The 17712-nt window shown below is 45.0% G+C and overlaps 1 protein-coding gene across 1 annotated transcript in view; it reads left to right on the top strand.

The window, feature by feature from the left end:
* Positions 1 to 5688: 5688 nt before the first annotated feature.
* IGFBP5 (insulin like growth factor binding protein 5) overlaps positions 5689 to 17712 on the top strand; it is a 42229-nt gene continuing 30205 nt past the window's right edge. Inside the window, exon 1 of the mRNA XM_082262170.1 lies at positions 5689 to 6035. Coding sequence (XP_082118296.1) covers positions 5705 to 6035 — 331 coding nt within the window. The 5' untranslated portion in view covers positions 5689 to 5704. The remainder of the gene's footprint in view (positions 6036 to 17712) is intronic.

The raw sequence follows: 17712 nt of genomic DNA, 5'->3' as shown, positions 1-17712 counted from the left end.
CACCGGTGGATTCCGGTACTTCTAAGCCTAGACATTAAAACCTTAGACAATGTAGACAGCCTTGTTCTGTACAGTGATGGTGAATACAGTAACTTCAACAAGGATGGTTCCTTCATTGGGGCATATAGACGCCGCTCCTCAGATCAAGCCGGCAGATTTTCACCCCACCGCCAAAGCTAATCATAGAGGTGAGGACCTCATCTCTATGATTAAGCCGCGGATAAGAAGGCGTGGTCTGTGGGGCATCACCAGGGCCACCTATGACTTGCATTTTAGCCCCTTCCTGATGAAATATGCCCCATGTACAGGGGAGGACTGGGCCAGGGGGCAGGAGAGCAATTGCCCCCTGGGCTGCTCTGATGCCCCATAAAAAGGCTGCACCGCTTCTGCCACAGGCATGCCTAAAGATTCCTGGTGAAGAGAAGTAAAAAGTCCCTGCTGCTGACCTACTGAGTGCGGGTTAAAGACAAGGACAAAGCGCGGGCCTCCCCCCAGCATGGATGGTGTAAACTGTGTCTGAGCAGAGACCGGTTCCATGCCCCCCTTGAGACTCTTCTGCCCTGGCCAGCCCCAACCGAGCTGCCCCAGCTCCCCCAAAGCTCCCCCTGCTGGCCAGGTCAGAAACCCAGGTTCAGAGAGTAAGTATAGAGTATCTAGAGCAAGGCTTCAGCTTGGAATGGGGGTCAGGAGGAGGATTGGGAGAGTGAAAGGGAGGTGAGGGAGAGTGGGAGGGGGGCTGAGTCGCTGCGCCATGGGCCTCTGGTTTTTACTTGCCCCCTGGGCCGAAAGTTGTCAGTCTGCCCATGCCCATCAATGGCCAACTTTAAACTTAGGTCTCCTCCAAACTCATCTCAAGCCAAACTCCGAACTTGAGGAGAGGAGTTTGGAGAATGCCCAAGCTCATCTCCAATGCTGAAAGATTACAAACAAAAAGAAACACAAGAGATTTACTAAAACTGGAGCATGTGAAATCTGGTGCAGCTATGCAAAGAAACCAATCAGCTTCCAGGTTTTCTTGTAAAAGCTTGAAGTGGCTGTAAAGGCTTAAGGTGTTTTACCTTCTATGCATGAAGGTAAAAAAATGTACTGCGGCCCTCCAGGCCCCCCTAATACTTACCTAAGCTCCATCGCGATCCAGCAATGTGCATGACAGCCTCTGCTCTCCGGGGACAATCGCTCCTCATTGGGTGAGGCAGTGGGAGCCATTGGCCAATGAGGTCCATGAAGGGGCGGGGCCAAGCCACAGCTTTGTGTGTGAATGGATACGCATAGCCATGGCTAGGGAGCCCGCCTGCTTGCTCTGGGGGGATTCAGCAGGAGCCTGGAGTGCCAGTAGGGGACCCAAGAAGAGGAGGATCCGGGGCTGCTCTGTGTAAAACCCCTGCACAGAGTAGGTAAGAATAACATGTTTCTATTTAAATGGTATGTTTCTGTACCCCACTGTAAACGGGGATCAAATCACCTAATACTGTATCGGACTGTATAGGACTGTATAGGAACCCACAAAGGGGAGAGAAAAAAATGGGAATTTGTGAGTAAACCCCTTTCTCTCCCCTTTGTGGGTTCCTATAAAGTAGAACATGTTTTGTACTTAAAAAAAAAAAAAAAAAAAAAAACAAGCCTTTGGCCTTCTCTCCCATTGGAGCGACTTGTCATGCAATTTGACAGGTCAAATCGCATGACAAGTCGCATCCTATTGCCGGCAATCGCACTGTTCAAATCGGTGCAGCGCCAACTTTGCAGTGCCGCATCAATCTGAAAAAGTAGTTCCTGCACTACTTTTGGCGACTTCGGGGGGCAATTTCAATAGATATGGCACAGATCTTTCAAGTTGCCCCCAGAAGTCAGACTGAAATGCGGCTTTGAAATCCTGCGAGTTCAGATGAAGCCGCGTTAATGTGGACGAGGGTTGAATCATCTGTAGAGAGCCCCCCCTCCTTATTCAGTGCAATGGCTGGGAACAAAATATCGACTGAATGTCCCAATCAGGGCGACACCAACTTTGCGGCACCGCGCCAATTTCAAAAAGTAGTCCCTGCACTACTTTTCGTGACTTCGGGGTCGATTTCAATAGACATCTGTGCATGAACCCTCATAGATGTCTTTCAAGTCGCCCCCCGAAGTCGGACTGAAATGCGAATTCAGATGAGCTCACACGATTTCAAAGTTGCGTTGATGTGGATGAGGACTCATCTGCAGAGCCAGAGCCCCCCCCCCCCCCCTTAACCTAATTAGTTCAATGAATGGGAACAAAATATTGACTGAGCGCAGTCGGTTGAATAGGAATGTGCCAATCGGTGCGACGCCGACTTTGCGGCATCGCACCAATTTCCAAAAGCAGTCCCTGCACTACTTTTGGTGACTTCGGGTCGATTTCAATAGACATCTAAGCATGAAACCGCACAGATGTCTTTCAAGTCGCCCCCCGAAGTCGGACTGAAATGCGAGTTCAGGTGAGCTCGCACGATTTCAAAGCTGCGTTGATGTGGACTCATCTGCAGAGCCAGAGCCCCCCTCCCCCCCCCCCCCCTAACCTAATAAGTGCAATGGCTGGGAACAAAATATCGAATGAGCGCAGACGGTCGAATAGGAATGTCCCAATCGGTGCGACACCTATTTTGCGGCACCGCACCAATTTCCAAAAGCAGTCCCTGCACTACTTTTTGCGACTTCGGGGTCAATTTCAATAGACATCTAAGCATGAACCCGCACAGATGTCTTTCAAGTCGCCCCCCTCGAATTCAGCATGAAATGCGAGTTCAGATGAGCTCGCAGGATTTCAAAGCTGCGTTGATGTGGATGAGGACTCATCTGCAGAGCCAGAGCCCCCCCACCCGAACTAATTAGTGCAATGGCTGGGAACAAAATATCGAATAGGAATGTCCCAATCGTTGCGACGCCAACTTTGCGGCACCGCACCAATTTCAACAAGCAGTCCCTGCACTACTTTTCACGACTTCGGGGTCAATTTCAATAGACATCTAAGCATGAACCCGCACAGATGTCTTTCAAGTCGCCCCCCGAAGTCGGAGTTCAGATGAGCTTGCGCGATTTCAAAGCTGCGTTGATGAGGACTCATCTGCAGAGCCTGAGCCCCCCTCCCCCCACCCAAACTAATTAGTGCAATGGCTGGGAACAAAATATCGAATAGGAGTGTCCCAATCGTTGCGACGCCGACTTTGCGGCACCGCACCAATTTCCACAAGCAGTCCCTGCACTGCTTTTCGCGACTTCGGGGTCGATTTCAATAGACATCTAAGCATGAACCCGCACAGATGTCTTTCAAGTCGCCCCCCGAAGTCAGACTGAAATGCGAGTTCAGATGAGCTCGCACGATTTCAGAGCTGCATTGATGTGGATGAGGACTCATCTGCAGAGCCCCCCCACCCAAACTAATTTGTGCAATGGCTGGGAACAAAATATCGAATAGGAATGTCCCAATCGTTGCGACGCCGACTTTGCGGCACAGCGCCAATTTCCAAAAGCAGTCCCTGCACTACTTTTCGCGATTCAATAGAAGTCGCCCCCCCGAAGTCGGAGTTCAGATGACCTCACACGATTTCAAAGCTGCGTTGATGTGGATGAGGACTCATCTGCAGAGCCAGAGCCCCCCCACCCAAACAAATTAGTGCAATGGCTTGGAACAAAATATCGACTTAGTGCAGACAAATCGACGAAAAGGAACTGATCGGTTGCTGGGTTACAGCGGCACCCCCCCCCCCCATTTCACTGTATAGGAATGTCCCAATCGTTGCGACGCCGACTTTGCGGCACAGCACCAATTTCCAAAAGCAGTCCCTGCACTACTTTTTGTGACTTCGGGTCGATTTCAATAGACATCTAAGCATGAACCCGCACAGATGTCTTTCAAGTCGCCCCCCGAAGTCGGAGTTCAGATGAGCTTGCGCGATTTCAAAGCTGCGTTGATGAGGACTCATCTGCAGAGCCAGAGTACCCCCCCCCCCCAAACGAATTAGTGCAATGGCTTGGAACAAAATATCGACTGAGTACAGACAAATCGACGAAAAGGAACTGATAGTTGCTATGGGTTACAGCGGCACCCCCCCATTTCACTGTATAGGAATGTCCCAATCGTTGCGACGCCGACTTTGCGGCACCGAACCAATTTCAATAGACATCTAAGCATGAACCCGCACAGATGTCTTTCAAGTCGCCCCCCGAAGTCGGAGTTCAGATGAGCTTGCGCAATTTCAAAGCTGCGTTGATGAGGACTCATCTGTAGAGCCAGAGCCCCCCCCCCCCCCCCCCAAAATTAATTAGTGCAATGGCTTGGACCAAAATATCGACTGAGTGCAGACAAATAGACAAAAAGGAACTGATCGGTTGCTATGGGTTACAGCGGCACCCCCTCCCTTTCACCGTATAGGAATGTCCCAATGGTTGCGACGCCGTCTTTGCGGCACCGCACCAATTTCAATAGACATCTAAGCATGAACCCGCACAGATGTCTTTCAAGTCGCCCCCCGAAGTCAGAGTTCCGATGAGCTTGCGCGATTTCAAAGCTGCGTTGATGAGGACTCATCTGCAGAGCAAGAGCCCCCCCCCAAACGAATTAGTGCAATGGCTTGGAACAAAATATCGACTGAGTGCAGACAAATCGACGAAAAGTAACTGATCGGTTGCTATGGGTTACAGCGGCACCCCCCCCCCCCCTTTTCACCGTACATTAAGAGCCTGTACAACTTGCAGCATTTTCCAATAGCCCTTGTCAGATTTTTTTGGTACCTTTTAAAAAAAAAAAAAAGTTTTTGAAAACTTTTCTAAGAAACTTCTGAAAGTTCATTCCACACAAAAAAAAAAAAAAGAAGGGAGAGAAAAGCCTTGGGAGGGGCTGTAAGTTTGAGGGCAATTTTGCCTTTTCAGAAGTTAAAAGTCAGCATGTACTTTCATTGTTCCCTTTTCTCAGCTGTGGAAGAAAACTAGTTAACTTACAAAGAAGGGACCTGCTCGCATTCAAGCTCACTATATTGCCTGTTCACTGGCAGCTATTCAATTTAGCTGTCGTGATATCGAATTGCAGTTAAAGTCTGGCAGCCGGCCAGAAGTAAGCCTATTTAAAAAGACAGACTGCTCCTACAGTAACCAGTCTCTTTACAAACTCTACTGCAGTCTACAACTGGTGGGAGATATACAAAGTAGTTTTTTTTTTCCTCCTTGATACTTTGTAACTCTTTCTGATTTTTATTTTGCTTCCTTTTTTTTTTCTTTTGGATAATCAAACAAAAACTCCTTACTTGTTTCCAAAGTTTAAAAAGCTACAGATTTTTTTAAACACTTTTTATTTTTTGTTGCATTATTTGAGGAATTTAACACTTCAATTGCAGGACTGCAAAGAATTACCGGATTTTGCATTCTGGCTAAGGAAGCTTTGTGATTTAAAATAGATAATTTTTTTTTGTAATTATTATTATTTTTTGACATAGCCAACCTGTTGCTTCTGATTGCAGCAACAGGTCCCCGACAATTGTGTTAGAAGACAGCAGCACCTTGCTTGGTGTGCAGTTTGCATTTTTGGTCTTTTTTTGTAGGCTGCAAAGAGTGCAATCCCCCCACTTCCCCCCCAGCTTTGATTTCTGCACCTGGAGGTCTCCCCCCAGGCTTTGTGCACTATTTTTTGGGGGAATTTCGCTGCAATATATATTTTTTTTAATTTTGGGGAGGGGGAAGCACTTTGCCTGTCCAGATGATTGTGCCTGCCTGTTTCCTGCTCACCCTGTGCCTAGGGATGTGTCAGTGCCTGGGCTCCTTTGTGCACTGCGAGCCCTGCGATGAGAAAGCCATGTCCATGTGCCCACCGACCCCCGTCGGCTGCGAGCTGGTGAAGGAGCCCGGCTGCGGCTGCTGCATGACCTGCGCCCTGGCGGAAGGGCAGTCCTGCGGGGTGTACACCGAGCGCTGCTCCGGCGGGCTCCGCTGCCTGCCCAAGCAAGGAGAGGAGAAGCCCCTGCACGCCCTGCTCCATGGCAGAGGGGTCTGCCTGAACGAGAAGATCTACCGGGACCAGGTAAAGATAGGTAAGAGACTCTCTGCAGCTCAGCTGCCAGTCAACTCCAGTTTTGCAGGTTGTGATTGACAGCTGTCAGTCAAAACCCATCTCCTTTTTTTTTTTTTTATATTCTATTTATTTAATTGTATTTCTGATGTAAAAGTGAGTCAGCTCTGGGAAGAGATTACAGTCTGTAACCTTCCCCAACCTTATCACACCCTTCTCTTTTCAAGTTCATGTTAAGACATAATCTTAAGTGTCATGTGGACTTTGAGTCAGTGAAGCTCAATGCAAATTTTTTTTTTTTTTTTTCTCCAGTGTAGGTGAAACCCTGCAGTTTGCCAAAATGTACTGTCACATGGGCTGTTGCTAGGAAAGGCAATAGAGTGATGATAGGATTATGATTGCATGCTATATATTCCAATATTTGAGATTGGGAGCTGTCCAATTAAAAAGTCAAGTCCATAGTTTGGATGCCTTTAAAAAGTTAATCCTGCGTGGCTTGTAATGGTATTTATCAATATTTGGGAATGGGAGCTGATTAATCAATAGTCAAGTCTTAGTTTGCCTCCCTTTTAAAGAGTTAATCCCCCATGGCTTGTATTGTCAGATATTAGTATTCAATATTATGATCAATATGAGTGGATAGGAGCTGATTAATCAAAAGTCAAATCGTAGTTTGCCTCCCTTTTAAAGAGTTAATCCTCCATGGCTTGTATAGTCAGATATTAGTATTCAATATTATGATCAATATGAGTGGATGGGAGCTGATCAATCAAAAGTCAAGTCATAGTTTGCATTCCATTAAAAAGTTATTCCTGCATAGCTTGTATTGGTTATTATCAATGTTTGGGAATGGGAGCTGATCAATCAAAAGTCGTAGTTTGCCTCCCTTTAAAGGTTTAATCCTCCATGGCTTGTATTGTCAGAGATTAGTATTCAATATTATGATCAATATGAGTGGATGGGAGCTGATCAATCAAAAGTCAAGTCATAGTTTGCATTCCAATAAAAAGTTATTCCTGCATAGCTTGTATTGGGCATTATCAATATTTGGGAATGGGAGCTGATCAAAAGTCAAGTCGAAGTTTGCCTTCCTTTAAAGAGTTAATCCTCCATGGTTTGTATCATCAAATATTGGTATTGAATAATCTAGTCTGCATGCCTCTCAAGAGTTAATCCTCCATTGCTTGTATCATCAGATGGTAGTATTCAATATTATAGTCTGCATGCCTTTAATGAGTTAATCCTCCATGGCTTGTGTCATCAGATAGTGGTATTCAATATTTGTCTGCATAGTCCATGGAGAATGGGAGCTGATCCATCAAAAGTCAACTCGTAGTTTGCCTCCCTTTTTAAAGAGTTAATCCTCTGTGGCTAGCATTGTCATATATTGGTATGCAGTATTATAGTCTGCTTGCCTTATAAAGGGTTAATCCTCCATGGCTTGTAGCGTCAGATATTGGTATTCAATGTTCTAGTCTGCATGCCTCAAAGAGTTAATCCTCCATGGCTAGTATTGTCATACATTGGTATGCAATATTATAGTCTGCCTTAAAGGGTTAGTCCTCCATGGCTTGCATCGTCAGATATTGGTATTCAATATTATAGTCTGCTTGCCTTAAAGAGTTAATCCTCCAACGTGTATTCATTTATATAGATGTCCAGGGTTTATCAGTAACTTTATAAGCTTCATGGAAGCTAAGCAAACACAATTAAAGCCTATAGATTGCATTCCCTTAAAGAGTTAATCCTGCATAGCTTGTATTAGATATTGGTATTCCAATATTTGTGAATAGGAGCTGATTAAAAGTCAAGGCAAACTTTGCATGCCCCTAAAGAATTAAACCTTGATGCCTTGTATAGTTCGATAACTGTATTCAATATTTGTGAACGGGAGCCGATCAATCAAAAGTCAAGTCATAGTTTGCCACCCTTTTTTTTAAAGAGTTAATCCTCCATGGTTTGTATCGTCCGTTATTAGTAGTTAATATCATGATCAATATATGTGAATGGGTGCTGAACAATCAAGTCCTATGCCTCCCTTTTTTAAAGAGTTAATCCCCCCCCATGGCTTGTTCAATCTGATATTGGTTTTCAATATGTGTGAATGGGACACAATCAATCAAGTCACATCAGTTTGCCTCCCTTTGAAAGAGTTAATCCCCCATGGCTGGTTCAATCAGATATTGGTTTTCAATATTATCAATATGTGTGAATGGGAGCCAATCAATCAAAAGTCAAATCAAAGTTTGCCTCCCTTTTTTAAAGAGTTAATCCTCCATGGCTTGTATCAGATATTGGTTTTTGATATTATCAGTATAGGTGAAAGGGAACTGATCAATTAAAAGTCAAGCATGCCCTTAATATGTTAATCCTCAATGGCTTGTATTGTTAAATATTGATCAAGAATTGTGGATAGGAGTTAATCAATCAAAAGTCAAGACAATAAGTTTAGCATGCCTTTCTTAAAGACCTAATCCTCCCTATAGATATTAAATGTCCTCTAATGTTTATGGAGCACAAAAGGGGTTAATCCATGGCTTGCATTCCTATTTATTGATCTTTAATATTATCAGTAATGTTTGGAGACTCCTAGAAGCTGAGCAAGCTCAATCCAAGTTTACATGCAGTTAAAGAGTTAACTTTTTTTTCCTCTCTTGAATGCCCCATGCTTGCAGCAGATGCCCAGCCAGTTTGCACATACCTGATAAGTTCTGTTTACTAGTGCAGCAAAGCCCCTGTGTAAGCCGGTCCCCGGCCCCCATTCCCCCAGCACTGTTCAGACTAATGTAAGTGAGGAGTTGCATCATCATTTTCTGTTCGGCTTCTGTGGAATGCAGCCAGCCCCCTTCTCTCCCATCCCAGATGATTGAAAGGCAGGCGAGGGGTTAACTTTTGCAAAGTCACGATTAACTCTTGGCTGTCCGAGCTGCAGCTCCAAGAGAACATTGAGCAGGCGGCTGCTGTGGCGGAGGGGTGGGCGGCCGCTGTTGGGACTCTGCCTACCTGATGTCTTTCGATTCCCAATCCATTCCCAGGCCCGAGACTGCTGCACAGATTTTCGGAAAGCTTTGCATTGGCGATGATGACCCCTGTCTGCAGGAAGGCGCAGCGCTTGTTCTTTTTGCTGCCAAAAAACAAAAGGTCATCGGTGAGGAATTTTTTTTCAGTTTTTTTTCCTCTTCGCCATCCGCCGCAGCACACCTGTAATTACCCAGCAATGTATACATTCCATAGCAGTGTTACTGGTAGCGCCACCTGACCTTTGGGAGGGGGGGGGGGGTCATTGTCAGACTGGAATTTGATATTCGGCAAGTTAGGGAGAAGAACTGGTTAACATTTTTTGAGAAATTGCACAACTTGCTGGCAAGAGGATTGCGGGGTCCACACCTAAAATGTTCTGAGACTGGTGCCAAATGGGTTCTTTGAGTGCTGCGTCTAAAGCCAGATTTAAAAACCAAAAAAAAAAAACTGCTAAGAGTTTTGAGCATTGCATTGTAGTTCCGTCATCTAGGAATTTTATTATTATTATTATTATTATTATTATTATTATTATTATTTTATTTTTTATTATTACTATTATTTATTTAATTTTTTATATAATATTATTTATTTATTATTATTATTATTATTATTTTATTTTTTATATATTATTTATTATTTTATTTTTTATATATTATTATTTTATTTTTTATATATTATATTATTATTATTTTATTTTTATTATTATTCTTATTATTATTATTATTATTATTATTATTATTTTATTTTTTATATATTATATTATTATTATTATTTTATTTTTATTATTATTCTTATTATTATTATTATTCAGGATTTATATAGCTCCAACAGTTTACGCAGTGCTTCACAATTCTAAAGGGGGACAGTACAATTCCAATACAGTTCAATACAAAAAGAGTAGGAGGGCCCTGCTCATAGAGCTTACAATCTAAAGGGAGGGTATAGCGCTCTTTGTGCAGCTGGAGCACAGAGCTTGCTATTCAATATTAGAAATGTTGGGAAAATGCTATGCCAAGAAGTCAAGGAACCCTTGCTGTTCCAGATGTGGTTAATAGTCATACTAATGCAGTTAAGGAGGGTGCCAAGAAAGGGTTAACTCTTTATTAAAAATTATTTAAAAATAGAAATAAAATAACGTTTATTCTCCTTCTAATAAAAAAAAAAAAAGTAGTGTTTGATGCACGCGTGACTTCGCCCTTTTAAGTGGCGCATCAACCAATGATGTGTGTGCGTGGTCACGCCTCTTTCGGTCTTGTTCGTCGCTCACAGTTGCTGCAAATCTGGGTTTCCCCAATTCTTCCACCTCCATAAATAAAGTAAAGACCTGTACCCACAAAGGCCTAAAATGCATACAGTTTGGGTTCCCAAAGGGGCCCTCAGGGACCCCTAATGGGTCATTCCATATACGAGAATGCAGGTGAATGGATCAGTGCGTCTCTGAATGTTACCGATGAATCCACCTGTGCTGCTAACTTGACTTTTGGACAGCCTGCGGTATTAGTCACCGAGGATCGGAGCCGAGAGGCACTAATGGAAAATCTAGCTGCTGTAACATGAAGGTTTTCAGAAAATCTAAATAACATAGTGGAGATTTGAGAAGGCGCCAAAATATTTCGGAACTTTTGGTTTATTTTTGTGAGGCTGTGACTGGGCCATAAATTCTCGTCCTCGTGGTATTGTGTTGCAGAAATGGGCGTTGGCTCTTGAGGGACTGCAGGTGCCAGCATGCAGTTGGCGTGTGTATGTATGTATATGTGTGTGTATGTATGTGTGTGTGTGTGTGTGTGTGTGTGTGTGTGTGTGTATGTATATATGTGTGTATATATATATATATATATATATATATATATATATATATATATATATATATATATATATATATATATATATATACACACACACACACAGGGGTGGGCAGGAGGGATGACTGCCCTGGGTACTGTTGTATCATGGTGAGGTGGGGAGCAATTTGAGGGGGTGGCAGGGGGTAAGAATTGTTCGAGTAGGGCAAATGGGGGGGGGGGGTGTCAGGAGTGGTGATTTAGGGGAATTTGTGATGGGATGGGGGGGAAGAGGATTTTTGCTAGAAGGGGGGGTATTGGGGTGGGGGGGGGGGTTGTGCTAGAAGAGGGGGAGGGTATTTTTCTTTTTTTAGGGGGGTTTGTGCTGATAGGGATGATTGGGGGGTATTTGTGCTAGGTGGGGAAATTTTTATTTTGGGGGGGGGGGGGATTTGTGCTAGTAGGGGGGGATTAGGAGGAAACTTGTGCTGGGATGGGGGATTTGGAGTTGGGGTGGGGAAAGGATGTGTACTCGGAGGGGAAATTTAAAGGGATAGGGGAGTTGTGCTAGGAGGGGTGATTTTTCTTTTGGGGGGAATTTGGGGGTGGGGCAAAGATTTGTTAGGCAGGGGGATTTATGCTTAGGGGGTAAGCATGCAGAGTGGTGCATATATATATATATATATATATATATATATATATATATATATATATATATATATATGATATACATTTTTTTTTTGGGCTCTAGGTGACCTGTGTATATATTTAATAATATATATAATCTCTCCTTTTTAATATACAAAATGTAATACAGTATTGTACAGTGTACAATGAGTACTCAAATTTAATTTCCCAGCAGTACGGGGGCAGCATTAGGAGCCATTCTGATAGGAGAGCAGAGAGTGATGACTCACCAGTCCTCTGCTGCTCCTTAACTAGCCAATAGCAGGCTGGAGGTGTGCTGTGGAGAAGTGAAATCACGAGAGAGAGACTCTTCTGCTGCTCCTTCACTGACCAATAACCAGCACTACAGATTGGTCACCTTCCCACCCCCAGCCTAACTGCAGCTGACAAAAGTAGGGTCACCAACCCATCTTGTGTGGTACAAAAAAGGAGAATAATGGATGACTCCTCAGTCTCCTGCTGCTCCTTCATTGGCCAATGATGGGTTAGAAGTGGAAAGGTGGACCAAGCCATATTGCTTAACTGTAGCTGAGAAACGAAAGATCACCCAGCCAACTATCCATCTATCCTGTGTGGAGCAAAATAAAAGAGAATGATGACTTATCAGTCCTCTGCTGCTCCTTTTTTTTGTCCAATGACAGGCTGGCTGGGGGGTGGAGCAGTGACCATAATTGCAGTAGAGAAAAGTCAGGTCGCCAATCTGACTTTGCTCTTAGGTAGGAGAGATAGGAGAATGATGACTCATCATTCTTCTGCTGCTCCTTTATTGGCCAATGAAGGGCTGGAGGTGGGATTGGACCAAGCTGTGTTACTTAACTGCAGTGGAGAAAAGTACAGTCACTGACCCAGCTATCCTGAGTGGCAGGAAATAAGAGAATGAATAATCTACTGCTCCTTCTTTGTCCAGTGACAGGCTGGGAATGGGGAAAGTGGCCAAGCTGTATTACTTAACTGCTGCAGAGAAAAGTATGGCCACCAACCTATCTTCTGTGGTACAAAAGATAGTAGAATGATAGATGACCCATTAGTCCTCTGCTGCTCATTATTCACCCAATCACAGGCTGGGGGTAGCAAGGTGACCATAATTGCAGTTGAGGAAAGTCAGGTCATCAACTTGACTATGCTCTTTGGCACAAGAGATAGGAGAGCGATGACTTATCAGTCTTCTGCTGCTCCTTCTTTGTCCAATGACAGGCTGGGAGTGGGAAAGTGTTGCTGTGTTGCTTAACTGCAGATGAGAAGTGCAAGGCCACCAATTCACCCATGTTGTGTGGCATGAGAGAGAGAGGAGAGTGATGACTCCTCAGTCTGAGTCTCTTGCATTGCCGAATGACAGGCTAGGGGTGGGAAGGTGACCAAGCTATATTGCGAAACTACGGTAGAGAAAAGTCAGGTCACCAACCTGACTTATGATTGGCATGAGAGGGGAGAATGATGGAGAATGATGACTCATCAGTCTTCTGCTGCTCCTTCCCTGGCCAATGACAGGCTGGGGAAGGGAAGGTGACCAAGTGACATTGCATAACTGTAGTACAGAAAAGTCGGGTTACCAACCCATCTATGCTGTTTGGAACGACTGTATGAACCTTAGGACTGGATGGACAGAAATACAAATCTTTTGGTAAAACCATGCCTATTTGTATGCTTGGAGTTCAACTTTAACGAAGCTTGGAAAGACCCTTCAAGGTGCCAAAATTCTCATCTGGTTCAGATGCCGGAAGAGCATATTTAGTTCTTGTAGTTCTTCAGCATTTGGGGGAGATCCAATCCTGTTCCAGACATTCCTAGTGATGTTTTCACAGCAGATGTTGGCAAGCTCTTCTGCTGTTGTAGAATTACAGATCATGACCCATATCGGGCTTCCACCGTCCCCGACATGGCTTACTTAAGTCCATTTTATGTTAACGTGGATACTTGGACTGTCACAAGGCCTACTCGCTCCAGCAGAAAGGGGTTAAACTTCCCCGCGGCACGGTTCCTCCTCCATTTATTTTTGGCGGCATGCCCTCCTTCAGCCTTGCGAGGTATGGATGGCACAGAATCACTTATGTAACATGCGCTGTAATAAATGAAAACCAGTGACAGTCGGGGACCATGCGAACGATCCCCGGTACGGTACAGCTGGAAAGTGACAACCCAGCATTGTAACTTTAGGAGCGTTCTCCAGCCTAGAGAATATGGAATTCAGATTTTATTTTTTATTATTTCAATATTGCTTTACAATATTAGAATTTGGATGGTTCCTCTTCAGAGAGCATTGTATCTCCTTTTCACTGCCTGCTGTACCACTAGAGTTCTGCAACCATGTGTAATGCACTTGCATTCACTTGAGAGGGATATATGCTCGGTGATTGCAACAGAGGGCATAGTTCCTACTGCGGCATGTCTCTATCCAAAGCCGCTGTCTCTCCATCTAAAGGGGGAGCGAATGGAAGGTGGGGGGGGGTGGTTGGGGTAATAATAATCTCCATAATGCCTACACAGTAACCAGAGCCGGGCCAGGTAAGGGAGAAAGATGCGAGGAAGCTTTGGGGAGCAGGGGTTGCACTGTAGCGCACCCCAGAACTCAGCACCCTGTGCGTAGCTAACTCCAGAAATCTGTGCGTAGCTTACCCCTGAACCCTGTGTTTAGTGCACTCTTGAACCTTACACTCTGTGCATGGCGCACCCCAGGGCTCTGTGCGCTGTGTGTAGCACACCCCAGGGCTCTGTGCGCTGTGTGTAGCGCACCCCAGGGCTCTGCGCGCTGTGCGTAGCTAACTCCAGAAATCTGTGCGTAGCTTACCCCTGAATCCTGTGTTTAGTGCACTCTTGAAACTTACACTCTGTTCACAGCGCACCCCAGGGCTCTGCGCTCTGTTCACAGCGCACCCCAGGGCTCTACGCGCTGTTCGTAGCGCACCCCAGGGCTCTGCGCGCTGTGCGTAGCGCACCCCAGAACTCTGCACCCTGTGCTTAGCTAACTCCAGAAATCTGTGCATAGCTTACCCCTGAATCCTGTGTTTAGTGCACTCTTGAAACTTACTCTGTACACAGCGCACCCCAGGGCTCTGCGCACAGCACACCCCAGGACTCTGCACTCTGTACACAGCGCAGCCCAGATACAACCGGCCCTTTGAAGGCAACTATATTGCTGATGCGGCCTATGACTAAATTGGATTTGACACCCCTGTTTTAGAATATTTGTTGGATTTTGTAATGGGGATAATATGGTCAGATCGGCAGTTGTTTTCAACTGTATTGTCAACGAAAAGTCAAAGGAGAAGGATGTAATTTATTTTCCCCAGAACTAAATTCTAACTGCAAATGTGGTCTTAGCTTTGGGAAAAATCGTACATATTTAAATTTCCGGGTTTCCATCCAAAATTTGGTGAGTCCATAATATTGAATGCTCTGAATGGTGTTTCTGAATTTCCGTACGAATGTGCAAGTGAAATTCTACTGGTGGTTGGCCAGTTTAGTGGATAAATCCCACCTTTTGGCACTTGTTGTTGGAATAGGGATCTCGATTGGGTGATCTCTTTTCGCTTTCTGTTCTGGTGACCACAGTTACATTTTGGGTTCCCTTTTCTGACACCAGTTTCCAAACCAGAAATGGAAAGCAAATTTTTTGTCCAAACATCGGTAGGAAGAAAGCGGAGAATAACCGTGTGGGAGATTCCCGTGTGGATTCCCCAGCAGGCTGAGTGCAGGAAGTGCCTCGTTCTTTCTCTTTCACTTTCTGTCCCTGTTAGTGACTCTCTCTGCTGACTCATTACCAGCTGACAATTCCTTGAAGTCATCGACTAGGCTACACGGAAAGCAATGAGTTTTGAAGTCTTGAGCCTTAGGCAAGGGCGGTGGCGGAGGCGCTTCTGGCTTCAGGTGGAGCTCATGGTTTGCTGGTGGTGGTAGCAGTTGAAGGGTACCCGGGTACCCCTAATTTCCTGCTTGCCTTGCCCCAGCACCTCTCTCTGGATGGCATCGCCAGGCTCGGATTAAATAGCAGCCCTGGCACATCAGGCTACATGTTTGGACTCAATCCAAATTTCCTGGAGCCTGAGAAGGGAGCAATGCTGATGCGTTCACATCATTACCAGCTCAGTCCGATTTAGGTGACCAATCGTGGAATAAGGACGTTGGATAAAAGGGATCTGGACAGGCCACTAGACCTGCACCTGGCTCCTTCTCTCATAGGGCCTGATGTGCCAAATACTCCTCAAGGCACGTTGAAATGACATACGATAATACTGACTGAGAGACCACTTTAGCATGCCGTAGGTGCACTTAAAGCAGATCTTCATCTATTACAGCAACTTTTTTGCTTCTGGTTCCTCCACCCTCCCTCTTCCACAATTGGATAACATTTCCACATTTTTTTTTTTTAATGGTTTCTGACCTTTTTTTTTTTTTTTTTAGTGCTATGGCCCAGCACTTCTGCTTTTTTGCCAAGGCAAGAAAGACGTAGGGCTTCCACACCCAATCGACCCCCCCCCCCCCCAATCCCCCCCAGGCGTGCTCCTTATAAAGTCTATTGCAGGGGTGTCCAAACTATGGCCCTCCAGCTGTTCAGGAACTACAATTCCCATCATGCCTAGTTATGTCTGTGAATGTCAGAGATTTACAACGCCTCATGGGAATTGTAGCTCCTGAAAAGCTGGAGGGCCATAGTTTGGACACCCCTGGTCTATTGGAACCAAAAGTGCATGATCATGTCCCCCCAAAAAAAAGCTCCTAAACTTTCTTGATCATCAAGATGTAGAGCACTTCTGGATATGCATTTCCTATCACGTCAGTGGTAGCTTAGGGTGCTTTAGCCTTATCCTTTTATACCGTACTGTACTGTACTGATGGAACGCACAAAAACATGCAAGTTATGTCTTCAAGAGATATAAGAAGCAGATAAATCCACGACACGAATAGGTGACCATAATCAAAAAGTCAGTTTTGGGTGGACTAGCCCTTTAAAATAAGTGAGGAACCTTTTGAAACTGAAGGGGGGGGGAGGAGAAACTTTAGGTTGTTGGACTGGATTTAGATGAGTGCGTGTTTCTGACAAAAACGATCTTGTTACTTTTACCTTTTATGCTACACAAGTACCGGTGCCTTTAAATTTGGGTAGGCGACTGTACTGTGTGTGTCTTCTGTGCAATGTTGTGGATTCCGGTGCCCCCTACAGTCGCCGCACAGAAACACAGTTTTGCTTTCGCATTTTTTTTTTTTTTCTCGATATTAAATATTTTCAATTATTTATATACTATATATTAATACATTTTATATATGTTCTAATCAATTTATTAACCCCCCCCCCCCATCTGTTATTACATTGCAGTGATGCTGATCGCCACTACTTCCTTTCTTCCTTCGCGCGCTCCAGCTTTTTTAGGACCGGTTTCTTGATGGTGGCAACCGTGGAAAATACCTTTTTATAATAATGAAAATTACCTTTTAAAACAATGAGATTTTAGTGATTGGCGTTTACTAACTACTGATTGCTCCAACAATTCCAAATTCAATGAAAAGGCAAAATTTGGGTTTTACATATGTGTAAATTGTTGGCTCCATATGTTTCTTAGGGATTTCCCCAACTCTTGGGTAGCTGTGCAATACCTGAATTTGCAGTTGGAAATTCTGCATAGGGGGACAGAAGTAGGGAGCCCTGGAGATTGATAAGACAGAAAAAGGGGTCCCTGGGTATCGGGAGAAGTAGGGAAATCTGGGTTGAGAGGCACAGAAGTATGGAGCTCTGGGCTGGGAGTAAAGAGGCAGGGCCATCTTACCGATTGGGCACGCCGGCAGTTACCCGGGGGCCCCACTTGCCCAGCGACCCAGCCAAGCATTAGTCCCGATTCCCGTGTGCATCCCGCCGCCGAACTTAGCAGGTGGCCTGTCCGCCCTGCGCTGCTATCAGGACACTTGAGCTGTGGAGGGGGAACCCACAACTGCAGGAATGCCTGTCTGCCTCCACGGGAACAGACACACACAGGACAGTCGAGTCTGACTCCTGTCCGTGTGTGTGTTCACCGGACCCAGCCACCGAACTTAGAGGCTGTCATTAGCCTGGCACTGCTGTACCAATAAATATCGCCTTATCGATTTTAGTTTGCATTTTTATTCTCGTGGGTGATTGTGTAGGCGGGGCCCCAGTGCAGATGGCACTGCAAAGAGGTTGGGAACACTGAATGGGGACACAGAAGTAGGGAACTCCTGGGTCAGAGACACAGAAGTAGG

The sequence above is a fragment of the Pelophylax lessonae genome (genome assembly GCF_965119305.1).
Source record: "Pelophylax lessonae genome assembly, chromosome: 6".
Taxonomy (NCBI): Eukaryota; Metazoa; Chordata; class Amphibia; order Anura; family Ranidae; genus Pelophylax; species Pelophylax lessonae.
Note: the sequence above shows the minus strand (reverse complement) of the source record. Positions and strands in the feature narration are given on the sequence as shown.